Genomic DNA, 24,111 nt, shown 5'->3' on the forward strand with positions numbered 1-24,111 from the left:
ATCTGTCGAGCTTGACGCGGCGCTATTTTCCCTTCGAGACGATTTTCAGGGGTTGAGAAACAAACGTCCTGATGTCCAGCAGATTTACCACAGTGCATCCTCCTTAAGGTACAGCATAATGTCGTTGGTTGTATCTTCACCTCTATGTAGGGCAGACTGCCTTGTAATCTGTCGAGCTAAGCTATAGAGCTGCTAAACATATAAAATACCAGTGCATTTACTTGAATGTTTATACGCCTGTGATATGCATTGCACGTATTACACCTAGACTTGGTTTCTATCAGCTAGGCACAACATTAAGGTTTTTTCAAGCTTCAATTGTTTTCCTCAAATGGGTATTCTCTCTTGATCTTTAATAAGCTGGCCGATTTTTCATCTGGAATTTTCTCATAATTGGCGAGCTTAGTCATGGAATCTTTAAGCATTCCTTGATAATGGTAAGGAAAGACAACAGTTTGCATTTGCAAGTGTACATATATCTTTTCGGTGACAAGTGCTTTTTAAATTGTCTGAAATAGGAATAGTGCTCTTTTTACTTTCGTTCTTGTTTGGGAGGAGGAAGGTGATACTTGAAAGGGAGAGAACGAAAAAGATCGATGTAAAGCGAAGCGAAATCTGCAATCGGGATAGTAACTGATCAGTTTCATCGGTCGTTCCGTACCTGTATGCCTCTATAGGTTTTGAGAGATCAATGCTTGAAATGAAGTTCTCAATAGCTTACTGCTTTGTCGATAATACTCCAGCTTTGGTAAAAACTTGTTCGGCAAATAAGTGGCTCTTTCCTACTGAAGCGTACGCCATCGTGTCAGTGAGGCTCTGTTTTTCGCTCTGTTAAAAGCGCTTGGGTCACGATAATATGCAAGGGGTTCAGTTGGAGTAAGGTGGATTCATCGAGATATTTTGGAGCTAACAGCCCATACTTGGAAAGGAACGATAACTTCAATCGCATCGTATATATTGAAGCAGCTCCTTTGTCTTTGGTAGTGGTTAACCTAACTAACAAAAGTACGGTTCTAATGCAAGTATGAACTCATTGCAGCTCATTCATTTGACGATTTTCACTGAATCAAAGATCAGCTACCTTTACTAGTCCTACTCTTCTGTGAACTATCATTCCTGCCTGTAAAATTGCATGAATATCATACGTTGCAAAAGGAGATACCACCCCTTCATCTGCGTGTTGTAGCCAAGTACCCCTCTTCGGAGTAGCACATGGAAGATGAAAGAATTATAAAAATGCAGGCTTATTCCTCTTTTATCCAAGCTAGCTTTCGAGGTCTTTACCCTATCAACTTATCATCAATGTACACAATAAGGCACTCCATTCTCGTAGCGGCTATAATCGCTTATCTTTGCAGCATTCCAAGTGATGCTGCTGTTGTTCAGAATTTACAATATAGAACACCAGCTGGTGGCGAAAACTTTATAAAACGACTGATGACTGGCTCTTGCCGTCCTTTAGTAGGCGGCGCAGTAGCCATCGAAAACGAATCCAATCTTTACATGCAGTTATTTCAAGATGGTGAATGCAGCAATGCAGTCGCTGCAGTAGAGCCTGGAAAGGAGTGGATCGGCCAAGACATCGCCTATTCGATAAAGGGCAGTTCTCAAGCTCCACCGACTGCAGACTATGCGAATAAAACAGTTACGGCAGAATCATTACAGCAATAATAGACAATGACTTGATAGTAACAATAAAATGGGTCTTTGTTGGATGATCATCAGTAAACTTCCAGTAGCTGATGCACATATCGTATCAGCTGCTTGCATACTCTCATCATCTGAGGATTGAGCGCTCCCATCTACATGTGAAAAATAGTGGAAACGTTTTCATGCCCACCAGATACGGTATACTATCTGCCTTTTACCAAAAAAGAGAATTTTTCTTCAGCGGGCAACATTCGGGAATTTAGGCAGGCAATTATGAGCTTCCGACAAAAAGCTTACACAATTCATGTTTAGTTATTGGCAAGGAGGAGACATCGTACAATATAATGAATGATCTACAAATGTAATTATTGTCCTACCCGCAACGTCGACTTTTTATTTCATTTCAGCGGCTTAGATTGAGCGCATCACAGTAAAATGGAAGGTCTATGTCGAGTTAGTTGCTGGCCGTGGTAGCTATATTTTTTTACCCAGGTCTGAGATAAAGAATCGCTCACGGTTGGGGCAACTGCAGGCGGAGCATCTGTCAACAGGGTAGCATAATTACAGGGTTTAGATATGTGCCGAATGCCAGAATGTTTAGGCTTAGCACTGCACAGGGTTTCGAGGGAAACTTCTTGCATAAAATGCTTTTTCAGCAAGACATTGTTCTTGTTGTAACTTGGATACGAAATGATATTATTATTGTTGGAGCTGTCAGTGGGAGGTTCGGAGTCATGTGCGGCAGATTGTTTGGTCAGCTCCGCAACAGGCGGCGGCGGTTGAGTGGAGGTAAATAACGAAGTGGCTGAATGTGGTCGCTTGATCGTTTTAGGATACACAACCGAAGGCTTCTTCGGTACGGTGGGATGTCGTGTGACAAAGAGCTACAGGGGAAACGTGTTAGTGATCATCACCCAAAAAACAATGTAAATAAAATACCAGGCATACCTTATAATTTCTGCTGTTATTATTATCCCAAAACTCCCGACCATTGAAGCAATACTGGACTGCCATTTCAACTTGGGTGCTGATAGTGGCTTGATGATCCGACGATAAGGTCAGAGGAATGTCCAAGTCAAAGGAAAATTCGTCGTATAGAGGAGAAATCGATCGAGTATAATATCCGTTAACAGTACCAAACGATTGCCAGTCGTTCAGTGTATACCGTATTGATACTTGTTTGTGGTAAGACTGGTTCCGGACCCGTACAGTACCTTTCAATCTGGTCACGTCTTCACGTGCATCGTTATTGTGTTCGGTATCTTCTTGGTCTTCTGAGCTGGGTCGTTCTGCAAGAATCATTTCCAAAAGAACCATAGGTGCCAGTCTATGAGTTTCAATAGATAGAGGTGTCCAGTTTGTGTAGGTGATACTGATGCGTTGCCAGTGTTGGGTATCTTTTTTGGGAATGTATTGACGAATTTCATTGTTATCCGCATTACTTCCGACGGTTGAGATTATTATTGGGCACTCTTCTTGTTCAAAGTATCGTATTCGTTCCAGTGCAATATTGTCAAAGTGGGCTTTTCGGGATTTGGCTGGGATTGGCTGACCGCCAACATGGCCGGTTGACTTCAGTATTGATAAAAGTCCATTGGTACCGGTTAGGAGGTCATTCGAGCCAGGTTTTCTAGTGCATATGTTTGGCCAGAGTAACTGTGTGGGTTCTGGCGCATGAGAAATGGTAACTGTCCTAGCTGTCATGCTGGACGGAAGAAGGGCAAATTGTCGAGACGAAAGAGTGTCAATGTAGGAAAGAAGATTTGTGAGACGGAGATGAAGCGAATAAATGGATTATTCAAATTCTGTTCTTGGCGAATGAGCGAATGGGTTATTTGAGACTAGGGTTTAAATGAGACCAACTGAGGTGGTGATGAGCTCAGCGAGTATAGAAGGCGTGCGTTGTTGATAAATTTTTTGTTTGCGTTTGATTGAGCATTGGCTCAGGTGGTCTTTAGGTTAGGTTGGCTGGCTTGCTTATCTCGGGCTATTGCTGAAAGTAGCGCATGGGTAGTTTGCTTTTTGAAATGAATGAAGTAATACGAATGATGATGAAAGATGGACTGCCGCTGCTCCAGTGTTTTTGTAGAAAATTCCCTCAGCTTTCGTCGACCGACGATGAAACAATTAATTCTAAGAGCGGTGCTCAAATTTGAATGGGCTTGGCTTGGCTCAACCGAAACTTTTCTATTGTCCGCTGCATATCTTGGACATTTATATTTCTCATTATTCATTTATTGAAGTCATTCATTCATCCCGGCTACGCTTCATTGCACCTCCTCGACCCATGCTATTGTCAAATCTATACGTACATGATCAGTTGAAAGTGCGGGCATTTTTTCCAAACATACCAATCATGGCTACTGCGTCACTTACCCTCCCTGTCCATATCCCTGTTGATCAAAGAATGCTGGGTTGATGTGCATGCCTGGATATCCTGCAGCTAAGGGGGTCCAGTAAGTCGATCCGTGATATCACGCGATTTAATTTAAAGATAGTAGACTCACCGTTGTTGAATCCTGTTCCATCGCCGTATCCCATCATGCCACCACCGCGGCCGCCGCGATTCATATAGTTGCCTTGGCTTCCTCCTCGCATGTTACCCCTACCGCCACCACCCGTGTTTCCCATAAAATTCGCCGCCATCATAGGATTAGGGAAGCCTCCATACGGGTTCATGAAACCGCCTGCTGCCATCATGGGGTTGAAGCCTCCACCTTGCATCATTTGTTGAGGATTAGTGTTCATGCCCGGTCGTCCCATCATTTGTTGTTGTTGCATGCGCTGTGATTTTGGAACAGGTTCTGTGGAAGAAATGGTCAGACATATATAGTAACTCTCATGATAACTGGTTCATTACTAACCTTTTGGAATATGCTTGAAAGGGTTCTGTGCGGATGTATAGGAAACGACTGGAAGCTTGCCGTAGTAATCGGTCTGCTCTAAGGCAGCCTTGGCCCGCGAGCAAGCTTCTTCAGTAGTAAAATCTAGAAATGCAATACTAGGAGGTTCATATTAGTGGATGGATCACTTATCAAATGGCAAATTCGTCCCACCTATTACTTACCCTCTTGATTTTCCATTCACTTTGTGCTCGTAAAAGGTAATGTCCTTGAGTTCCGCGCCGATGCCAACATTCATTATCGGCTCTTTCAAATCGTCATCAGTTACCCACTGCAGAGGTATGTTAGTAAGTCCAATGTATAGTGCAGTTCTCAGCAAACGAACCAGCTACTCACCCAATCTAGTTCTCCTACATACAATGCGCTCGTGGGATGCGTCTCTCGTCCTCGTAATTGACTCATACTAGTAGACTGCTCTCGCTTAGACGCTGGAGCAGTGTTCTCAGACGTATCCTTCACCTGGTGTTGTGAAGTGGGTCTATATTGGTATTGTTGTTGTTGATGTTGTTGTTGCGACTGTGGTGGTGCCGCGTTTAATTTTCTGGCGTTTGGTGGGGATTGTTTTGATGCATTATCTACAAAAACAAACTATACGCGTTAGTGTGTTCCGAAGAAGGATATTTAATCTGGGGTGGCCTGAAAATACGCACCTCCTTGAGAAGAGTCTGCCTGTTGTGTCATGTTCTGATTATTTACATCTTTGAATTCCTACAGCGTCCGTTAATCACCTGGTCAAGACAAATGTCCTTTACACCGCTAACCTACTTTATCATATTCGCCAAAATCATCAAACAGATCGTCGTCTCCTTGTCCGGTTCCACTTGATTCAGTCTTAGCCCGTTTTGATGAGCGTGCGGGACTATCTGTGACTACATCCTCAAACAGATCCTCGTTCTGCTCCCAATATTCTTATCAGCGATGCGCGTTAAGATATCTGCTATTGAACTGTGCGTCGTCTCACCTGAAGATCACCAAAGTTCTCATCGCCGTATATATCGTATTCGTCAGCCATAATGTATAAATTGCTGCAAATTGACGCTATATGGAGAAGGATTAGTGACATTTGTAAAAAGTGGGTAAGCATGCCACTACGGTAGCAACAAGAAGCCAAGTTAATTCCCAGGGTTCAAGTGATTTATTCTGTGTTCTGCTAGATTATGCCGCGTAGATCCGATGAAATACAAGATAGGCGAATAACACGATGGGCGTAGTACATATACATAGGCGCAATACACGAGAGGCGTAATGAAAATGTATACACATGGTGATTACATTGTAGTTTGCAGCAACTACCATAACTAGTAAACCTCCGCAACGTCCCATGCAGAAGTATGATGGAGAAGTGACAAAACTTGCCAAGGAGCTACGTACCTGTTTGAATCCAATACAAGTCAAAAGTGTATTTACAGCGATGGAGCGACAACCAGAAAGTATGCTCTGAACGAGTTGCACACAAAAAATTGGGACTCGCACTTTCTTTGCCATTGGCGCCCCGAAAATGACATCACACGTGCTCTCTGCAGCCGTACCTGGACAGCGTACCTATCTCCTTCCCTCATTTTTGAAAGAATATAGCATCACACATCGAATGTGAATGGATGCTACGTGCTTGGTGCAACATTAAATTGAAACGATCACGGTGTGGTTTGGGCTTAGCATGATTTTAAGAAATTGGCCTGAGCGGGGGCTGCTTGTGTTCTAATTTGTTATCCATTATCCCAAACCACGGCCCTCTGTAGCTTTGTGGTTAATAGTCATTTATTTAACACATTTCATTTTGCGTCATTGTCTTTTTATTTACAGTGGTAAGCCATATAAGAAGTGTACTGGATCAACTTGCAATTTTCTAATCTGCAGATATTTGGTCCAGCTGGAACGATTTTATCACCGAGGCCTAATGAAAGCAATATTAACCTGCTGGACAAATTACATACATTACAATGCTCAATCACTTACAGGACTGCGGTTCCAGCCAATGCGGTTAATAGTATCTTTCGCGGCATCTTTACGAGAAAGCTCTGGGGCTGAAGTTTTCCCTTTGGCTGCACGCTTACTGGAAGAGAGCTCTGGGAGACGCTTGAACTCATCACCATCCTTGAACAATATCAGCGTTGGCAAATCAAACGCTGCCGCTTCGCCACTGACTCCGTATTTCGCAGCAAAGGTAGGATAGAACTCAATATCAATCTTGCCTATAGTTGCAGCCTCATTAGCCATTGATTCTATCGCAATATTGACTTGTTTATACATTGATGCCTCTTACCAAACTTAACATTTTTGCCATCATATTTAAGCGACAACTGTGCTAATACCGCTTCAAAATTGCGAGAAGCAACCGACCAGTTAGCGTATACAAGAACAACCCAGTATTGTGCCTTTGGAACATCAAGTAGAGGTTCGTCATCATCATCTAGTTCAACGATTTTGGGCTGTTCATCCGCTGTTCTCAAAATCTTATTGGCAGAATCCAGTGTCAGCTCCAGCACTTTGGAAGAACCCAGGTATGGGGGTTGAGGGAGTAGCATAAATATACCTGTATACAAACTATAAGAATCTACATCATCTATGCAGCGCGTACTGATACCAACACTTACCAATCCAACAAGCACCATATATTAACGCCCACCAAGGTTTGCCGTAAGAAAACAGCATAATAACGCTATATGTCTTGCAGTACAGCGTGATCACACTGACAAGTTCTTCAGCTGTACAGGAAACTGCATACTTCCAAGCACTAAGGCCAAGTAATATAAGAAGCGATTTATGGTCTTGTAACTAATGCAGAGTGTAAAGCTTGATTTAGGACATGTCAAGTTAGGAATGGTAGAATGCAGCCTTCGATCGCTTTTTACCTCGCCAGAAGCCTGTATCCATGAAGGTCGTGCAAAGCGAGCGATAAGATATACGGATGCAAATAGGGCATGCGCGACGTAATGTGGGTGCAATAGTCGCTTTCGAAGCTCCATATTAAAGATATGAAAAAGGGTACAACGTAGGCCAGATGCAATTTCAAAAATTTAAACACGCGAAAGGTACAGCGCACGCTTTCCACCACCCACCGCGATTCTAAAATATTCATCGTCATCCTCTGGTCTAAATGAGACCCCGTTATGACTATGCATCCACCTCTCATCAGGATGATAAAGAAACAAGGGACGTAAAGCCAACGTCGACTGTAAATTCCAACCGTTCCAGGAACAAATACAACTCTTACAAACGACCTACACCATTCCGCGCAGGATCCACCAGCCCTGTTTCCAGCATAAGCGCAGATCTTGGCCCATTTCTATCACCTGTTCCAGGGCATGGTGTGCAGGGTTTTAGGGCGTCAACACCACGAATTCACCGTCAGGAATCAGCCGGCTCTGTATCGTCCCAAAGCTATATCGACAAGTCAAGTGTGCCTAGCCCGGAACAATCCTATGCAGCATGGGCAGCAAAGGAAGATTCACAACAGTCCAGAGAAGAAAAATCCATGCTTACAAAAGATAATGATGGAAATAATTATTCAGAGATGATTGACCGACCACATTCCGAAACAAGCAGTTGGAGTTTTGCTGAAGCTGCATCCATCAATCATCCCAGTGTACATGGTTTGTCTAATTCGCGCCCACCGTCTCGCTACTTCTCTTCAGATTCTGAACATGATGATATGGACGATGAGGTTGCGCATATTAATAACCAAGGTATTGAAGACGTGACTGGTGAAGATGATGATGAGGAGGAGGAGGAAGAAGAAGATGATCGAGATGAAGAACGAGACGAGGACCACGGAGAGCATGACCAGATACACGAAGACGACGACGACGACATGATACCAGATTCACTACTTTCTGGGCAGCAGGATGTTAGTCCAGTCCCGAATCGTGATCAACGTTCTGAACAATCACATCGAAATTTCCTATCATCCAGTTTTGAACATCCTGATACGCGGATGTGGCAAAAGAAAGGTTCTACCAACACATCCCTTCTCAGTCAGCGATTAGACCGATATCGGAGAGACGGCTCATTGAATTTAAATAGAGTAGATCGCCTTGGATTCTCACCAGACAGACTTCGATACGAGGCAGATCAGCAAAGTCCTCAGTTTAGCGCTCGACAGGATTCTCAAGACAGAGCGAGGTACCGACCAACAGAGAGCCGTCAAAGCGACTTTAGTTCCAAAAGCAGATCAAAATTAAGAGAGACGTGGAGGGCAAGCCTCAGTCCTCGTCGAAGGCGCGGTGAAGTGGATTTAGACAACCATTATAGTTTGGAAAAAGGTATTATTTTTTCTGACCGTGTCATTTGATATCATGCGTTGCAAGCTGACATAAAAAAAACATGGGTAACATCAGACATTGAAAATTCCAACCTTCAATCATCGTCACGATCTCCATCCATAGCCAGTCGAAGGATGCTTAGAATGGCGGATTCAAAGCTTTTGAAAGACCAAATGAGTCATAGTGAAAAGGATCTGATGCCTAGTAGCAACTATCCACAGTCTAGTGATTTTTCTCCCAAGATGCACAGCCATCACACACCAAGAAAGTATGCTAGCCCCCATTCCACATCTTCTAAAACACCAGAAGTGAAGCAAGCTCAGGTCAAAGTAATCAGCAAGACGTTGGCCAAACTTGAAAAGCTTTTAGATGAAGATGAGAGCGTTTTGAGCACCACTGAAGCCGCAACACCAGTTAAAAAATTGTCAAAGAGTATCAAAGACAAATGGGCAGCAGATGATGATCGACCAGACTCTGTCAGTGGTTTGGAAGGCGGCCATAACAAGGCGCAGCAACTATTGAGCAGAATTTGGCAGCTTCAAATGTCACTGGATGCGAAGGAAACTGAACTCTTGGATACCCGACGACACTCCCGTTGGCTCGAAGAGCAACTTAGTTCGGCACGACGACGCATAGATAAGCTAGAGCATCAAGCGGAATCGAGCCATCGCTTACAAGAGCAACTATACAAAGCTGAAGAAATTGCTAACGAAGCTAACCATCGCGTGACCGATTTATTACAAATCAATTACAAGCTTGTGAACGAACAGGAGTCGATTGTGCAGCAAATGAATCAAGTGACGCTTGCACCGATGCCTGGACGAGAAACACCATGGATCAATCATTATAAGGAAAAAGGAACGCGACACGCTCCATTTAGCCGATCGTCCACCACTGACTTCACCAGTTTACGGATGACTGAACTCCAGAATCGGTTGAAGCGATTGTGGGATGATAGCAAACAACTGGAGGAATATGTGAAAGAACGTTCATCTAGCCGATTATCCACCCATATCAGCCCAGAGCGACCTCGCAACCCGTCTCCTCGACTACTCACTCAACGAAATGAAGAGGTCGACTATGAAGAAGATGACTCAGAGGATGATGATGAAAGCGTGGCAAGCAATTTGGTTGATTTGCTCAAGCTCTTGCGGAGTGAAAGTGAGCTTCATCGCCATCAACTGGTCAAGACCGTGCAACTTTTGGCTGCCAACGTGGCAGGTAATGAGGGCTTATCGTTGGATGAGGAAGGTGGCGAAGGCAGCCCCCATATACCACAAAATTTGACTGCACTTGCTAAGAAGATCCAAATGATGGAAAGGCGTTACGAGGAGCGAGAAAACCAACTGAACCGAATCATTGGTATCAATCGAGTCAAGAACAAACAGTCCATTCTGCGCTGGAAGAAGCGATGGGAACATCAAATTGACGAATGGCCAGCCGTGGTCGAACCTCTCCTTACACAACTGGAGGATGATGATGATGAAGAGGACGAGCCCCACGATCAACTTGACGACGATACCGAAGACCATGACAAATGACATATTTCCCACCCTTTTCCTTACCTCAATTTAAGCGTGAGCTGGTATCACCCCCCGCCCAATTTTTTTTTGTAATTCCATGCCAGGTCACATTTTGCCTTTTTTGTTTTACTCTTTCTTGCGCCAAGTTACCAATTTTTGTACCATTTTTCCACACATGCTATATATTCACATACACACACACATAACTAATAGCTTGGTGTTCAAGTTGCAGCTGGAAATACATTTTACTTGACCGGCAAGTGCAAATTATAACGGTATTATAGTAATACTACATGAAAATGGAGAAATGAAAAATGAAGAAAGTGACAATTACAGTTGCTCTCCACCATCAGCTTTTCAAATCAAGATTAATTGGTTGGATGTTGAGAGTACTCTGGAACAGGGGTATCACGCAAAGCGTTTTGATAGAGTGGAGGGGGACTGGATGGCAGACCGGAAGGTGGCGTTGGTGCTGAAGAGGGATAAGTGGACGGCATGAAAGCAGCTATGTGATCTCGTCGTAAGGAAGCTAAGGTAGGATAGCGATTCGGCACGTTTGGATTTTGGGCAGACGCAGAATTCGAGACAGTGCGCGTCTGGGATTTCATAAAAGCCGGTGTCGGATCATAACCCCCTTGATACACAAAATACAACCAGCACTATAATAAAAAAGGGGGGTATTCGATTAGAAAAGCATCTATACCATAGATCAAGTCCAAGGCTTGTGTTGTTACATACTCTGTATAGAATGTAGACACCTAATAAAGTACCAAAGATAGTCCATAGTTCCGAAGACGATGGTCGATGGCTTCGAAGTAGCGCATGAAGAATGGGGAGCACTACTACCAAAACGAAGAAAATGAATACATAGGTATGATGGACAGCTTTATGCCACGAAGGGTACGGTCGGGTGGATTTCAGAAAGGATGGGTAGTTGACCGTGGGTAGCACAGGTCGATGTTGATCCGATGACATGACTTTCTGGATCCTCGACTAAGGTTGTTATGAATTATAAGTGTAAGAGGGTTGACAATGGAGAAAAGAGAGGTGAGGTGAGGTCAAATGCTCAGCATGCAGGCCAACTAGAAGAAGGAAAGAAAAAAAGCCAACCCATCTTTGAGAGGTTGCCATGTTTTTTGGCGGTCGGATCCAGAAAAGGAAAGCTCGAGATGGCACTGTCACACTCCACCTGGAGATTGTCGCCGAAGACAGGACAAATTTTTATTTCAGGTGTATATCGAGTAGCATAAGGCCTGTCAGTTGTCTTCTATCCATGAAACCTACCGGGGTTTTTCTACTCATACGCAATTTTCTCTATGGTATATCGGTTTACATGCCTTTTGGTACACTTGGTGTGTTTGCCTTGTTAAACATCGTCGATCAATAGCGGATGGAAATTGTAGGTATGGAAAAATGGCGCGGTATATTAAAATAAAATTTTTGGTGGCGACATGTAATGTAAAGCGTTCGGAATTAATCAATACCTGACCAATAAATGGCCAACGAGAACAAGGACCAGTTAACCACCGCATTGATACACAGCAGTAAATTAGCGGTTCAATGTAGTTGTACTGTTGTCATTGATGTTTTGTAATGGTAGAAGAGCTCTGGCTGAGCTTGTGAATATTGGATGTACGCTATATTCTTACTCTCCGAAGGTTTGTATACCAGTACTGAGGCTGAAAACGAATATGCCATTTAGCAAAGGGTACAAACCTCTGCAGTTCCTTAAAATGGTACACCTGGTGTGGAGAGATCTTCTACGTATAAGCTTTATTAATGGATTTGAGGACCACATAGGAGGAGACATGTCTGAATTAATAATGGCTGTCTTCCACAACTGTAATTGACCTATCCTGTTTAATCAAGAAAATTAGTGATTGCACAGTAATAGTGTCTGACAATGGGCAAGTGGTTTTTTACCTCTGGATAGATTTACTATGTGAACAAAATATTATTGTGTATATGCTGCAACAGATATGCGTACCATGGTATAAAGAGAAGGACGTAATTAGCCATCTGTTAAAATTGTAACGTTTTCCAGATGGAACACGGCTTGTCTATACCCTTCAACCATGACCGGGCCGTTGCTTAGCCTTCACGGTTAAATCTGCATTGATAACTCAGGCATACAAATGGCAAATTTTGGGAAGTCAGTGTTGCCGTATAAAGGGGATGTGTGATCAGCAAAAAGTTCATTGTATTTAAATGAAATCGCTACCAACTCCTCAAACCTGCAATGACTACTTCAAAGCTCTTCAGTCCCACTCGTGTTGGAAACAACGTTCTAAGGCATCGTGTTGTCCTAGCGCCACTTACCAGATATCGAGCAGCAACCAACCATGTCCCGAGCGACCTGCAAGTTGAATACTACAAGCAGCGAGCTGGCAGTGGTGGTGGTTTACTGATAACAGAAGCTACTTTGATCTCGCCCATGGCTGGCGGATATCCTGGATCTCCAGGAATTTTTACTCAAGAACAGGTTGAAGGATGGAAAAAGGTAGCTAGTGCACACAGAGTCTCTCTGTCCTACATTGAACAGTTCAGGTATTCTTGTTACCGCTATGATTAACACACTTATGCTTTTAAATAAGGTAACTACTGCTGTTCATGCTCAAGGAGCAGTCATATTTATACAATTATGGCACGCTGGACGAGCTACGAATAAAGCTCTCCTTCCCAACAACGCTTCACCTGTTTCAGCATCGGCGATTGCCGTCGTAGGGGTGGTCGAAAGCTTGTTCAGTGAACCATATGAGGTTCCTCGTCCATTAGAGGAAGATGAAATCCCTGCAATCATTCAAGAGTTTGTTATAGCTTCCGTGAATGCCATAGAGGCTGGGTTCGATGGTGTCGAGATCCAAGCTGCCAATGGATACCTGATTGACCAATTCATCAATAGCAAAAGCAACATCCGAACTGACAAGTATGGAGGTTCCATTGAGAGCCGAAATCGCTTGGCATTGGAAGTTGTTCATGCCATTGAGCAAGCTATTGGACTTGAACGCACTGCTATCCGGTTATCTCCATGGGGGGCTTCTCAGAATATGGGCGACGACACGCCATTGGAAACATGGGGCTATTTGACCCAGCAATTGCAAGACGAGCATCTTAATCTCGCCTACCTTCATTTTGTCGAACCTCGGCGTGATGTGACTGATCTTTCTAATCCTCTCAAAGCTCCTAGTTTGAATGCATTTAGACAGGTAGGCCGAACAAAGCACTCATGTTTCGAACTTTTTCATCCTTCCGCCAACCAAACATCGTCCACCAGATTTGGAAATCGGCTTTCATTAGTGCTGGAGGCCACGGTGACAAAAGAGAAAAGGCATTGAAAATAGCTGACGAGACAGATAATTTGCTTGCCTTTGGGCGTATCTTCATTTCCAATCCGGATTTACCGCATCGTCTACAAGAGAATCTTCCATTGAATCTATATAACCGAGCCACCTTCTATACTCAAGGTGCTGAGGGTTATATTGATTATCCAGAGTGGGAAGAAAGCCGAGACGCAGGTATGAACGAAATACCATAAGTCGTTTGGTAATATGCATTTATTATTATATTGCATGTCGTCGGCGATCAGTTGTACCATAAACATCTATACATCCTAGAACAACCTGTATTCTAGTATTATCAAATAATATTAATCCAAATGTTGATAGTAACAAGCTTGTATGTATTTCTATAGTTAAGTCGATCCAGCTTTGAAATTACATTGTTTGTGTGGGCGCCAGATGTGATATATTCACTTGCGCTATGGTTAATACACATTAGTTGATAAGATTTCTTCAGAAAAGTTGTGGTGTTTCACGTATCGTCGTCGGCGGAGGGGACCCATGTCATCATCACTAACGTCTGGTGAAGAAGGTAAATGCTTCTTTTCAATGTTAGAGATGATATGCTGCAGCTGTATAATCGTTTCTTGTGCTTGGGCTAATTTGGCACGTAGTACATCAACCGTATCATCTACATCAACCAAAGATCAGTATCAAAAGAATATTTTGATCCTAAAATGTTGTAATCAAATATTACGTACCACGAGGACCTCCACAGTCATTGACCAAATAGGCATGCTTATAGTCTCGCCCAGGCCTCCAACGTCCACCAGGCGGCAAAAAGGTAAACGAAGCAGCGCAGTTAATTGCAGCGGGAAAAGAATCACTGGTGGAGGTATCTCTCGGCCAAGTACTGAACTGCTGAGCAGCAGATTTTGGCGATGGTGGGGGCAGTAGGGAATCAAGACTGGAACGAGGGGTTTGATAGTCACTGGTTGAGCCACAGGCACTGCTTGGCTTTTGCTGATGGACGTCTGGGTTTGAATCCATAGATGCATTCCTAACCTTTTTTTCCATTGTGTCGCCAGATCTATTTTTGGATGAATTATGAGGAGCGGCGGCATCTTTGGGGAGCGATACTGATGGTGGAGAAGCATTTGATAAGGTTGGCTTATTTTCTCCCGTGGGAGAGGAAGGGTTTGGATGTGACTGGCGTGGTTGAACTGGAAAGGGTACGACTTCTTCCTCAGGAGGAGTCAATATAATGTTAGCGAAGCGAAATTGGTCGGTGCTGTGATCTTCGTCATCATCATCGCTCGTATCACCATGGGTTGCTGCGACTTGATATGGCCATGTACGTGCTTTGAGATCTCTTTCAGTCCAGCGAGAAGCATCCTTTGGTATAGCAAGTGGATGGTTACCGACTGGTACTGAAATATCATGCGTTCCCATCTGTACTGCATTACGTGAATCGATAGCGCCGCCCAGTGGATGGCGTAAGGCTTGCTCTGGATTTGTTCGAATGGGCAATAAGCCCTTTTCGGGGGTAGAAGGCTCAGTGGGAACAGCAAAGGATTTCGTCCTTCTTCTTGAGGAGAACTGCCTGGGTCGCCATGACCATCGAAATCGATGCCGGTTTTCCATATGGTCATCGTCCAAAGGCTTGGTAAGGCCAAGGAATTTCTTCATTGACCTAGTGGTTTGTGATAAAGATGAAACAAGCAAAATAGGAAAAATTTGGGAGCAGGTATTTTTTATTACCAGGCCATGATTCTGTTGCACGTCCTGAAACTTGATCAATGCAAACATGGCTTTGCAAACATCGATGCCCACCCGCAGTCTTGTCATGCCAATCAAAACTCCGCTTATACACACTTGCAATCCTCTTCAAAGGATGGGAAATGGGGTTGCACAAGCTGATGTACAGTACGTGGGTGAAAAAAAAAATAACGCTGCACAACAAAATAAAACGCCCTTTCCTTCTCCTCTCTCTTCCAAACCAGCACACCCAAAAGGCAGCGCAATAAGAAAAAAGAGCTCTTAAATCTGCTTCAACATCAATTTGTTAATTAAAATTTAGGAAGCAGTTTTCTCTGAAGACTCTTTACACTCCTTAACCCAACCCATCTACATTCCTTTTTGCGCCTACCCTTCCCATTCACTTACTACTCACTCAGTCCCTATTCCTCCATCATTCCACCATGAGTAAAGTCATTATCCCTTCATCCTACCCGACCTATGACGCCATGCAACAACATGCTGCGGCCAACATCGACCCAGCCATGGTTACCAAGATTGAACATTCATCCCCTCCTCATCACTCGCCCTATGCCGAAGGTGACCCTCTTGTAGACGGCTATACAGGTAAAAAAAAATTTAAGGCAGGCAGGCACCTCAGGCAAACCCAGCCAAATTTATTTAAATTACCTTTCTCCCCGTAGACTACAGTTTTACTCATGCTATGACTGTTTCAATGCCTGTTGCCTATACACAACCTCCACCACCTTACCCAATGCCGACTGCTCGAGTTTCCTATCATCCTTTCGTATCGGAGAAAATGGCGCATCCCGGAAGTCCCGAGTCGTCGTCTACATCTTCCACACCGCATACACCACCTCTACGAGCTCAAGCGTCCAATGAAAGTCTCAACCAAGCCGTTGGCTATAGCTCCAACACAGCTGCTCGTGTCAAAGAAACCATTGCTAAAGCTAGTGCTGTTCCAATGGAACTATACCACACTGAATTTCTTACCTATTCAAAGGAAGCTTATGAACGTAAGAATGACAACCGCAAAATCAAGAGAAAGCGTGCTCAATCCAAAGAGGAACCTATGGCCACTGCAAAGAAAGGAAAGAAGAGGTCGACTCCCGATGTTGACGAAGATGATGAGGACGATGAAGATGAACTTGACGAGTAAGCTTAAACATCATTTCATTGCCTTCTTAGTGATCATGCTAACCCTCCTTTGATAGTATGTCAAACGCAGAACTTCGTCGCCAAATTCATATTCAATCTGAGCAAAAACGTCGTGCACAAATTAAAGATGGTTTTGAAGAACTCAAGAAACATTTGCCTGGTTGCCAGAACAAGAAAATGTCCAAAGCTGCCATGTTAACCCGAAGTATGTTCCTGCCTGACTTCCCCACGTTTTTTTTTTAATCCTTCAGTTTTACTAATTCATGTCGTCATCTAGCTGTTCAACAAATTCAACACCTGAAAAAGACGCAAAGCGATCTGTTAGCAGAAGTCGAGCGTCTGGTTGCTGAAAACGAGAATTTGAAGAAGTAAGTGATCATCGCTATCGTTGGTCTGTATGCCATCCCCCCCATTGACCCGTCCCTACTTTCTTGCTAGGTTCCAACATGGTGTCTTGCAACGACAAGCCATGGAAAAGATGTATGCTTTTTAATTCATTCAGCATTTCTCTTTTCATCAAACTGTTTCTTTTTTTATGTGTCTCTCTACCTTCTTTAATTTGCCTGACTTCTTTTCACTTTTTGCCTCTATGATATCCCAATGGACACTCATACTGTTCAGGTCCTCCCATACCCCTCTATCCTACCCATCCGACCCGTCTCAATCTTTTTTCACAGAGGCTTTTTTTTTCCTCATACCACCCCTCCCATTGAGTATGCAAAGAAGTAACTGCTCCCCTTTCTTTTTACCTATTGCTTCTCTTGCATTTTTGTATGTAAACGTTTTCACTTTTTAATAGATGCCGTTCTTTTTTCCATTTCATTTATGCGTAGCGTTCGTGTACCAGACTGTCTGTTTAAAGGCAACCTGGCCTTCTTTTTATTTTTTTTTATTTTCTTCTTCTGTACACTTTGAGTTTCCAACTATTGAGGAGCTACTGTAACTTTTTTCTTCACCTTTACTGAAATCTTTTAAGTAAATCCATGACACAACGTTACAAAAAAAGAATAGGAATTAATGTCTGAGATGCAAAAGGTGCGGCGGTGAATATTTTATTTTGTACAAACATGTATTTACCTTGCTTTGCATTCTGCTACCGTCATGTCAAACGCTGTCAGTCCTAAACATTATTCCAGACGATGGGCGATCACCTTTCAGTTCGGTCCGTTCCAAGCCGGCCCCCTCCTATCACTAAACTGATCCCCTGTTACGCGCCTGTCCCGCCCCCCATCTCTTCTTCTTTGACTTAACATGTTTCAATCATTCATATCTCAGCATTGCGACACGTGCGACGGGCTGCATGAAAGACTTTATGAATCCCTCGGTACTTTCCGTAAGCGCGTTGTAATGAAAGGTTCATTTATCAAAGTTTGACGATTTTTTAGATCACGACTCACGATGATAGAGACGTGTTACATGAGGTATATATACGACCACTCCAAAATGTCAAAGATCAAAGACGACTTAAAAATAGACCGCCTGTTGGAAATGACGAACTCATCTTTTTAAAATAAAAAAAATAAACCATGTGAGAGCACACACACATTAAAACAAAATATTTTTATTTTGTCAAGCCCTCCTTTCAACCGACGGTTCACCCCACAAACTCTTTTGCCCTTTTCTTTTCTTCCTGGGACGCATCACCTTTTTCTTCGTCTTCCATCCCCTTTGCCACCTTCCCCCTTCCTTTTTCGCAGTCGATGCTGTGGTTAAGAACCATACAGTTAGGCGCGTGGTGGTTGCTGTTTCCTCTGTCAATGGCTCAATCCAGTGATACCACCAACGACGATACAACGCCAACCACAGCCACAGACTCATCCACCGCAACTCCGTCAACGTTTTCTGGAGATTCCACTTGTACATTCCTGACTGGCAACTCTTGTAAACAAGGGACTTGCAACTTTTGTGCCAGGTGTGTACAGCAATCCTGTATTCTGGCCAACAATACTGGGCTCAGCGCCGGTTCTCGAAATACCTGCTCGGGAAAGTCCCGATCAACTTGGTACGACTATTGTGTGTCGACTGAATATGATTCCAATGGAGGTAGGTCTTTTTGTTTATGTTTGATGACGGATTAAGATGCAAGTGATAGGAAAGCCAGGTACTACGTTAAGAGCAGCATACCTGGCCCAAAAAAAAAAAAGAAAAAGGTGTCGAATGGGGATGAAATTTCAGCAACGCCGCAATTGGGATAGGCATAAAAGTTTGGATGGATGGCAAAGCAAAACCATGGTGTCAAATAATACCAAAGTATTCCAAACTCAACTTACCCCCCCTTCCTTTGTATGTCTTCTATGCAGTATCCTGCACCGACAATGTCCAGTGCTATCCCTATCGCAACAATACTCCGTTTGCTTGGCCCAATCTAGCCTGTGACCCAAACCTTTGCTTTGTTATCAGTGCAAATGGTTCCCCTGCACCATCACCGTCTGTTATCCCTAACATCACTAGTACTGTTGACCCAGGGGCTACAGCTACTCCCAGCTCGTCGCCTGATTCTGGCGATAACTTCATCACCACCGGTTCAAGCAAAGTGTCTGTCACTACCATTGCCTTAATTGCTGTCAGCTCGTTGCTCTTCTTACTCGGCTTAGCATGGCTCACAAGAATCATCACCAAATGCAGATTATGTCCAACTCCGTTCTTTCAAAGAAGGGATGAACAGTCACCCGTCGTTGCTACCACTGATTTATCATCGCATCATCCAGATAACCAAAGCACTACGTCGTCCAACCTGACTGAACCATTGCCTGTCTACGTACCTCCTGATGCTCCCCCTCCAAAATACGAAAATGCCATTGTCAATCAGATACGAGAAACTCGCGTATACCCTGTTGTGGACGAAAGCACTTGGGTGGATGGACTAGAGCGTGGTGAAGCCAACGAGTCTTCTTCCACCAGTGAAATGCGTCAAGTGAATCCTCCGTCAAGATCTATGTTCAACTGGCGATGAGACAAATGGGCGAAACGGCATGAAATGAAATGAGTATATCCAGTTTTATTCTGTACATAGTACACTTTTTTTTTTCTTTTCAGTCAGCACATCCCAGCATTGAAAGCATATCAATGCATTTGACATGGCAGCCTCGTAGCAATTCTTTTTTTTCTTTCTTGTTCAAAATGCACATATCTCATTCATCCATCCCACCTTACCTGTATACATTTTTCTTACTTTTGACACCATGTGGTTTCTCTTTTCTTTAAAAACATACCTTTATTTACCACCACTATTTCAATTCTATTACTATCCTTCATACTTAGTATTGTCATGAACAAAGATACGTTGCAATACATTGCATGATACAGTAAATTCTCATGCGCGGTGTACCTTCATTTCGTACTCCGCAGCCATTTTGAGCATTGCGACGAGTCCCATTTCAACGGACATCCGTCATTTGGAACACTATTGCCAAAAGAAATGCATCATGCATTCCAAGTTTCGACTGTCCTTGACAAGATTGCTCGAATAGAGTCCATATTTGCATATGGTAATACATGAGTTTAAGCTGTTACGTATGATGCTGCATTACGGCCGACCCTTACTAACGCACTGCTGCAACGCAGGAGACAAGCTGTTAATTGGAACAGGCACCGGACAACTACTGGTTTACGAAGTCAAAGAGCCTTTAGGTTAGTCGAACATTTGATTATGCGAATCCACTGCAACTGGTGTGCTCATTCCTTTGCTATTGCAGTCGCTGGCACAGAAGAACAGCCCGTCGTCACATTGGTGGATACACGAAAGAACTTTTCAAGACGACCAATAGATCAGATAGACATTATCAAAGAGATTGAAGTCCTTGTCACCCTATCAGGTATGTGGCACTCCTTCGTTGTCAAAGCGCCGTAGAGGAACTGTGCGTCTCATATCTCTCGCAATAGATGGTGTGGTCAGTCTTCATGACATGCGATCGTATGAACTACGCATGACGTTGACCAAAACGAAGGGCGCCGATCTATTTACTATACAAACTTTGGTGGAAATGAATGAAGAGGACGGTATTCCTATGCTTATGACACGTTTGGCTGTTGCCGTGCGCAAGAAGTTGTTTATTTTTGTGTGGAAGGATACCGAATTTTTGGAAACAAAGGTGAGTGACCAGTAGGTGGCAAGAGTGGCGCACTTTTTTCTTCGACAAAAGGGAAAACCTTACAATGGGAGATTCTCTCTCGGTGCTAAACGTGTGCAATTTATTCGCCAGGAACTCAATATACCTGATCGCATCAAAGCCATGGCCTGGGTCGGCCCAACCAAGATTTGTTTGGGATTTTCTGGCGAGTACGTGCTGATGGACGTCGAGACAAAGGTCCTCACCGAATTATTTGCTCCCAGTGGTCCGCCTGATGGCTCTGGCCCAATGAGTGCCCTCAACAACTTGTATAATATGTCCATTGGCTCACGTGGCGGCAAACCTCTAGTAACAAAGATACCCAATAATGAAATGCTCCTGGCCAAAGACCGTAAGTGAGGGTTGATATGGATGCTTTGGTACAAAAAAAAAGTACTGAAAACTCTCCATTTCACCTCCTCTAGATATTAGTATATTCTTAGGACTGGATGGAACACCAACTCGCAAAGTCGGTATTGAATGGACGGGCATTCCAGAGGAAATGGGTTGGTATCAACAAGTTGGGTTTAACACCAGAAATGGGCCAGATCTTTTTATTAATCGATCCCATCAAAAATATTACTGCAGGTTACTCATATCCATATGTAGTGGCAATCCTCGCCAAAACAGTCGAAGTCCGAAATATCCAAACTCAAGCTCTAGTACAGCAGATCGAATTAGCCAATGCTAAAATTTTGAACCAAGGAAAGCTGTTGTATATTGCCAGTGGATCCCAGATATGGCGTCTTACACCTTACAGTCTCGCTGCGCAAGTCGATCAATTGGTAGAGATGTTCGAATACAAGGAAGCTGTCAGTCTCTTGGACCAAATGGAGCCGATTTTACTGGAAAACAAAGCTGACAAGGTGAAGAAAATCAAAATGATGTATGCCAATGACCTGTTTAAACGCGGTCAATACGATACGGCCGTGACCATGTTTCAAGAACTAGAGGCAGATCCTCAAACCGTCATATCGCTGTACCCTGAGGACATTGCGGGCGATATGCACTTGGAGGATACGATTCAGGCAGGTGAAGTGGAGCTGGCAGACGAACAAGTTCCTAGACCAGACATTGCGCAACCTGTGGTGGATGCAGCAGTGGCATCGGCTGCAGCATCGATAAAGAGTTCAACGGAGTCTGCACGTCATTCTCCCAAACCCAGCGAATACGTACCCCTAACTGGCCAACACTTGACAGAAGCCGTTTCCTATCTGATCCGGTTTTTGACCGATAGACGCCAAAAGCTTACGAAAGCGCTTAACAAACAACAAGATGATGAACGACACACCTTGTTGCATATGGCCACTCAAGTAGACACGGCGTTGCTGAAGGCGTACATGATGAACAACGATGCCTTGGTCGGTCCCCTCGTTCGAGTTCCCAACCACTGTGATGTTGAGGAATGCGAAAAGCTACTGCGGGAGAAAAAGGTGAGTCAGCGTGATGGCCGCGGAAGGAACTCTGTTTAAGAGGAGGTTTTACAAAAAGGGGATAAGCAACAACACACACTTTATTACAACAATGATGGGGATAAACTAAGAATACTTTTGCCACTTTTAGAAATTCAAAGAATTAGTTGACTTTTACAATTGTAAAGGGCTTCATGATCAAGCGCTTGAAGTTTTGCGAGATCTTGGGAAGAACGAAACCGGTCCACTCCACGGTGTTTCTCAAACCGTTCTTTACTTACAACAATTGGACATCGATCACTTTGACCTCATTCTCAAATATTCTGCTTGGGTGTTTGAGAACGATCCTGAGCAAGGGATGCGGGTGAGTGATATGTCATGGGAGATAATGAATTGAGGAGGCCCTTATTGAAACTAAAAAATGACCCTTACCTTCCATTCTGTTCCGTTTCCCAAGATTTTTATAGATGATATGGTAGAGGACAATATTTATCCAAGGGATAAAGTTCTGGAGCACCTTGAGAAGATCTCTTCTGATCTCGCTATCGAGTACTTGGAATACATTATCCATGAATTAGGCGATACCACCCCTGAATTCCACAACAAACTCATTTTGGCCTATCTTCAAAAGTTGAAGGCTATGCCACGGAACACGACTGGTAAGGCATTCCATACACGAAACGATTTGTCAAATTTGGGAACGCTATATTTATCAGTTTAATTTATTTTATTATGGTAATTCCAGAAGAGCAACAGGCTTATGGTGAAGAACGTGTCCGATTGCAAGTGTTCATGACGACCAGCATAACCTACAAAGCCGAAAAGATCCTATCTCGTTTACCGTACGACGGTATGTCGTCAGATTGTACTGAATGTTTATGTTAGGGGGCAGAACAGGGTGGACGCGAGGGCAAGGCAACGTGAAACAAAAAAACGCCAGCATCTGATTGTGCCAAATTTTTTTTTTTTTGAACCGCAGATCTATATGAGGAAAAAGCAATCTTATTAAGTCGAATTGGGCAGCATGACCAAGCGCTGAATATCTATGTCTACAAGCTGAAGAACTATCGAATGGCAGAAGAGTGCGTGTTGTCATACGCTGTGCGGCCTTGAGGAGATTAGGTTTACTAATTTGTATCCATTTTTAGCTACTGTAGCAAAATTTACTATGAAGATCCTGAACAGGGTCATCGAATGTTCTTGGCGCTACTACGTGTGTATCTACAGCCATCTAGCGGAGGGTCTCCTTTAATTGAGCCGGCATTGGAATTGCTGGCAAGACATGGCTCGCAAATAAACGTTTCGGAGGTAAGTCCCTAAACAAGGTAGCATAGCCGGCGGGTGATAGGATGGGGGGGGGAGAAAATATGCATCATCATTTATTTTGGGTATTCAATCGATTCACCACCTAGGTCTTATCAACCTTACCGTCTGAGACACATCTCAAAGGATTGTATCCGTTCTTTGAAAAGTCTATTCGTGAAAGCAATAGGGTTCACTATGAAAACATGATTGTCAAAAATCTGCTTAAAGCAGAGCAACTACAGGTGAGTTAAATTTTTTTTTTTGACTGAGAGGAAGGATGTTCTTTGTTTACAATGATGGATGTTTTTTTTTCTCTCTCTCAAAATCTTCCTTTATTGCTAACGATGCCATCGTGCCATGTCATGCTATGTAATTCCAGGTTCAGGAGAAAATGACCTTTTACCGATCAAGGAGTATCCGCATATCAGAAGATAGAATGTGCCCACAGTGCAACAAGAGGATCGGCAACAGGTAAGTTGACTTTTTGAACCCTTTTTTTTTTTGGGTAGTGTTTGCTAACATCATCGCACAAAAATATCCAGTGTGTTCGCCGTTTTCCCAAATGGTGCCGTTGTTCACTATTTTTGTAAAGAGAAAATGGAACAGCAAAGATGGAAACTCGGCCACTAAGCAAGATAATGACCATGCACGTTCCTTCACGTCTTTTTTTAATTTAAACGGCAGCCTTTATGAATAATAATAATAAAAAAAAAAGAAGTGAAGTTCCTACCTTTTTCAACAAGCTACATGATT

At 43.4% G+C, this 24,111-nt stretch overlaps 14 protein-coding genes across 14 annotated transcripts; 9 read left to right on the forward strand and 5 right to left on the reverse strand.

Annotated features, from left to right (window-relative positions):
• Positions 1-1,212: 1,212 nt before the first annotated feature.
• K450DRAFT_267291 (uncharacterized protein) lies at positions 1,213-1,671 on the forward strand (the record flags this gene model as incomplete). The annotated part of the gene is made up of 1 exon (XM_051592828.1): positions 1,213-1,671. The coding sequence occupies one exon, from the start codon at positions 1,213-1,215 to the stop codon at positions 1,669-1,671; it is 459 nt and encodes a 152-aa protein (XP_051449633.1).
• A 404-nt stretch (positions 1,672-2,075) lies between these two features.
• K450DRAFT_267292 (uncharacterized protein) lies at positions 2,076-3,354 on the reverse strand (the record flags this gene model as incomplete). The annotated part of the gene is made up of 2 exons (XM_051592829.1): positions 2,076-2,534; positions 2,599-3,354. 2 exons carry the CDS (start codon positions 3,352-3,354, stop codon positions 2,076-2,078), a joined length of 1,215 nt encoding a protein of 404 aa, XP_051449634.1.
• Positions 3,355-3,998: 644 nt separating this feature from the next.
• On the reverse strand, positions 3,999-5,990 carry K450DRAFT_217215 (uncharacterized protein). The gene is made up of 9 exons (XM_051585012.1): positions 5,925-5,990; positions 5,515-5,591; positions 5,319-5,447; positions 5,204-5,261; positions 4,890-5,128; positions 4,718-4,824; positions 4,515-4,651; positions 4,158-4,454; positions 3,999-4,093 (listed from the first exon to the last, which is right to left on the reverse strand). The coding sequence occupies exons 2-9, from the start codon at positions 5,563-5,565 to the stop codon at positions 4,023-4,025; spliced, it is 1,089 nt and encodes a 362-aa protein (XP_051449635.1). The 5' UTR covers positions 5,566-5,591; positions 5,925-5,990; the 3' UTR covers positions 3,999-4,022.
• A 305-nt stretch (positions 5,991-6,295) lies between these two features.
• On the reverse strand, positions 6,296-7,584 carry K450DRAFT_217220 (uncharacterized protein). The gene is made up of 4 exons (XM_051585013.1): positions 7,406-7,584; positions 7,148-7,328; positions 6,817-7,086; positions 6,296-6,745 (listed from the first exon to the last, which is right to left on the reverse strand). Exons 1-4 carry the CDS (start codon positions 7,517-7,519, stop codon positions 6,498-6,500), a joined length of 813 nt encoding a protein of 270 aa, XP_051449636.1. The 5' UTR covers positions 7,520-7,584; the 3' UTR covers positions 6,296-6,497.
• Positions 7,585-7,650: 66 nt separating this feature from the next.
• Positions 7,651-8,844, forward strand: K450DRAFT_195053 (uncharacterized protein; the record flags this gene model as incomplete). The annotated part of the gene is made up of 1 exon (XM_051584491.1): positions 7,651-8,844. One exon carries the CDS (start codon positions 7,651-7,653, stop codon positions 8,842-8,844), a length of 1,194 nt encoding a protein of 397 aa, XP_051449637.1.
• A 44-nt stretch (positions 8,845-8,888) lies between these two features.
• On the forward strand, positions 8,889-10,531 carry K450DRAFT_217224 (uncharacterized protein). The gene has a single exon (XM_051585014.1). It carries the CDS (start codon positions 8,950-8,952, stop codon positions 10,354-10,356), a length of 1,407 nt encoding a protein of 468 aa, XP_051449638.1. The 5' UTR covers positions 8,889-8,949; the 3' UTR covers positions 10,357-10,531.
• K450DRAFT_217226 (uncharacterized protein) lies at positions 10,532-11,430 on the reverse strand. Its single transcript, XM_051585015.1, has 2 exons — positions 11,077-11,430; positions 10,532-10,997 (listed from the first exon to the last, which is right to left on the reverse strand). Exons 1-2 carry the CDS (start codon positions 11,311-11,313, stop codon positions 10,707-10,709), a joined length of 528 nt encoding a protein of 175 aa, XP_051449639.1. The 5' UTR covers positions 11,314-11,430; the 3' UTR covers positions 10,532-10,706.
• A 1,147-nt stretch (positions 11,431-12,577) lies between these two features.
• On the forward strand, positions 12,578-13,873 carry K450DRAFT_167996 (uncharacterized protein; the record flags this gene model as incomplete). Its single annotated transcript, XM_051584067.1, has 3 exons — positions 12,578-12,838; positions 12,933-13,485; positions 13,560-13,873. 3 exons carry the CDS (start codon positions 12,578-12,580, stop codon positions 13,871-13,873), a joined length of 1,128 nt encoding a protein of 375 aa, XP_051449640.1.
• A 281-nt stretch (positions 13,874-14,154) lies between these two features.
• On the reverse strand, positions 14,155-15,328 carry K450DRAFT_217228 (uncharacterized protein). Its single transcript, XM_051585016.1, has one exon. The coding sequence runs from the start codon at positions 15,303-15,305 to the stop codon at positions 14,370-14,372; it is 936 nt and encodes a 311-aa protein (XP_051449641.1). The 5' UTR covers positions 15,306-15,328; the 3' UTR covers positions 14,155-14,369.
• A 541-nt stretch (positions 15,329-15,869) lies between these two features.
• Positions 15,870-16,986, forward strand: K450DRAFT_217235 (uncharacterized protein). Its single transcript, XM_051585017.1, has 3 exons — positions 15,870-16,529; positions 16,589-16,737; positions 16,810-16,986. The coding sequence occupies exons 1-3, from the start codon at positions 16,078-16,080 to the stop codon at positions 16,902-16,904; spliced, it is 696 nt and encodes a 231-aa protein (XP_051449642.1). The 5' UTR covers positions 15,870-16,077; the 3' UTR covers positions 16,905-16,986.
• A 1,582-nt stretch (positions 16,987-18,568) lies between these two features.
• On the forward strand, positions 18,569-19,961 carry K450DRAFT_217245 (uncharacterized protein). The gene has a single exon (XM_051585018.1). It carries the CDS (start codon positions 18,742-18,744, stop codon positions 19,483-19,485), a length of 744 nt encoding a protein of 247 aa, XP_051449643.1. The 5' UTR covers positions 18,569-18,741; the 3' UTR covers positions 19,486-19,961.
• K450DRAFT_217246 (uncharacterized protein) lies at positions 19,719-20,406 on the forward strand. The gene is made up of 3 exons (XM_051585019.1): positions 19,719-20,020; positions 20,097-20,162; positions 20,228-20,406. Exons 1-3 carry the CDS (start codon positions 19,951-19,953, stop codon positions 20,380-20,382), a joined length of 291 nt encoding a protein of 96 aa, XP_051449644.1. The 5' UTR covers positions 19,719-19,950; the 3' UTR covers positions 20,383-20,406.
• Positions 20,407-21,034, forward strand: K450DRAFT_217252 (uncharacterized protein). The gene is made up of 2 exons (XM_051585020.1): positions 20,407-20,623; positions 20,735-21,034. Exons 1-2 carry the CDS (start codon positions 20,438-20,440, stop codon positions 20,999-21,001), a joined length of 453 nt encoding a protein of 150 aa, XP_051449645.1. The 5' UTR covers positions 20,407-20,437; the 3' UTR covers positions 21,002-21,034.
• A 132-nt stretch (positions 21,035-21,166) lies between these two features.
• On the forward strand, positions 21,167-24,106 carry K450DRAFT_217259 (uncharacterized protein). The gene is made up of 9 exons (XM_051585021.1): positions 21,167-22,074; positions 22,205-22,417; positions 22,511-22,712; positions 22,802-22,903; positions 23,033-23,135; positions 23,202-23,361; positions 23,466-23,600; positions 23,738-23,829; positions 23,901-24,106. Exons 1-9 carry the CDS (start codon positions 21,181-21,183, stop codon positions 23,986-23,988), a joined length of 1,989 nt encoding a protein of 662 aa, XP_051449646.1. The 5' UTR covers positions 21,167-21,180; the 3' UTR covers positions 23,989-24,106.
• Positions 24,107-24,111: the final 5 nt, after the last annotated feature.

This window comes from Umbelopsis ramanniana (assembly GCF_025399195.1).
Source record: "Umbelopsis ramanniana AG unplaced genomic scaffold K450scaffold_1, whole genome shotgun sequence".
In the NCBI taxonomy this organism is placed as follows: domain Eukaryota; kingdom Fungi; phylum Mucoromycota; class Umbelopsidomycetes; order Umbelopsidales; family Umbelopsidaceae; genus Umbelopsis; species Umbelopsis ramanniana.